This window comes from Alexandromys fortis, unplaced genomic scaffold (genome assembly GCF_014885135.2).
Source record: "Alexandromys fortis isolate MF-2015 unplaced genomic scaffold, M_Fortis_MF-2015_v1.1 scaffold_3, whole genome shotgun sequence".
NCBI lineage: Eukaryota > Metazoa > Chordata > Mammalia > Rodentia > Cricetidae > Alexandromys > Alexandromys fortis.
Window position 1 is genome coordinate 21451035 of NW_026067909.1, and position 1753 is coordinate 21452787.

The following is a 1753-nucleotide window of genomic DNA, read 5'->3' on the forward strand; positions in this document are numbered from 1 at the left end:
CATAGTGTTTCACAACCATCTATAATGGGGTTGGTTGACCTCTTGTTATGTGTATGAAGACAGAGCACTTATGTACATAAAAACACATAGATAAATTAGTGTTGGCAAAAAATCTTAAAAATTAACCCTATGTGTATGAGTGATTTACTTCCATGTATGTCTGTGCATAATGTGTGCCTCACGCTTATGGAGGCTGTAAGACAATGTTAGATCTCCTGGTACTGAAGGCACACATAGTTGTGAGCTGAGCTGCCATGTATATGCTGAGTCTATTGGAACAGAAAATCAGTGCTTCTACCTGCTTAGCCATCTCTCCAGACACTTATCCTATATTTTTGAAATATTGTTTAAGGTCTTCTGTTGGTTAAATGATATCATCAATGGAGAACAGAACAGAAGTGATACGGTTCATCTTGTTGGGACTCACCGATAACCCACATCTGCAGCTTCCTCTCATCACCACCTTCCTTCTTATCTACACCATCACCCTGGTTGGAAACCTGGGGATGTTTCTGTTGATTCTTTTGGACTCTCGGCTTCACACACCCATGTACATTTTTCTCAGTAATTTGTCCTTAGTGGACTTTTGTTACTTTTCCACAATTACTCCAAAGGTCATAGCTGGATTCCTTACAAGAGACAAGATCATGTCCTACAATGCCTGTGCCTCTCAGATGTTCTTTTTTTCAACATTTGCCAATGTGGAGAACTACCTTTTAGTCTCAATGGCCTATGACCGCTATGTAGCAGTGTGTAAGCCCCTACACTATGCCACCAACATGACAACTAGTGTGTGTACATGTCTCATCATTGGCTGTTATATCTGTGGTATCTTGACTGCTTCCATCTGCACTGTGGATGCATTAAGTCTCTCTTTCTGTGAGTCCAATGTGGTCCACCATTTTTTCTGTGATGTTCTAGCAGTTATGACTGTGTCTTGTTCTGAAAGACGTGTCAATGAGCTAGTTCTTATTTATGCAGCCAGTCTCAATATCTTTTGTGCTCTTATATTCATCTTAATATCCTACACGTTCATTTTCACAAATATACTACAGATGCACTCTGCTACAGGATATCGCAAAGCTCTCTCTACTTGTGCCTCCCATTTCACAGCTGTCTCCATTTTCTATGGGACAGTTACATTCATGTATGTGCAGCCCAGCTCTAGTCACTCCATGGACATAGACAAAATTTCATCTGTGTTTTACACCATGGTCATTCCTATGTTGAACCCTCTTGTCTACAGCTTAAGAAATAAGGAGGTAAGGAGTGCATTCACAAAGATTGTATTAAAATCAAAATAATCTTTATAGCTATGATTTTAACGTCTTCAGTTACAAAACTTCTTAATTCATTCCTTTCATCTTAACATTTACACCAAATCCCATTTACCTACCCTTCACTGCATTCAAGAACTTGAAGTGACAGTTTTGCCTCAGTAATAATGTGTTGGCTGTCAAAAACATAACAACTTTTTCGTAAGAGTGAAACCCAAATAAAATGTTTAAGATAACATTATGTCAAGTTGATGAAAAAATAATTGACTTTATTATCATATTCATTCATTTTTATTCAACACTCCTTCTGTAACATCAACACATCAATGTAATAAATTACACAAAGTAACCCATTGAGTAGAATACATACTCATGCATGTATTGTGAAAACTCATACAATTGGGGGTCAGAAATGTAGCATGGATTTGTTATGTGTCTACTTTTGTGTTCATTTAATTGTGCTCAACCCATAGGGA

General features: G+C 37.7%; 1 protein-coding gene across 1 annotated transcript; it reads left to right on the plus strand.

Annotated features, from left to right (window-relative positions):
• The first annotated feature begins 377 nt into the window (after positions 1 to 377).
• On the plus strand, positions 378 to 1304 carry LOC126498606 (olfactory receptor 5B3-like). The gene has a single exon (XM_050137394.1). The coding sequence runs from the start codon at positions 381 to 383 to the stop codon at positions 1302 to 1304; it is 924 nt and encodes a 307-aa protein (XP_049993351.1). The 5' UTR covers positions 378 to 380.
• The last annotated feature ends 449 nt before the right edge of the window (positions 1305 to 1753 follow it).

Coding starts and splice junctions, on each gene's coding strand:
- LOC126498606 (XM_050137394.1), top strand. CDS start 381: ATGGAGAACAGAACAGAAGTGATACGGTTCATCTTGTTGGGACTCACC.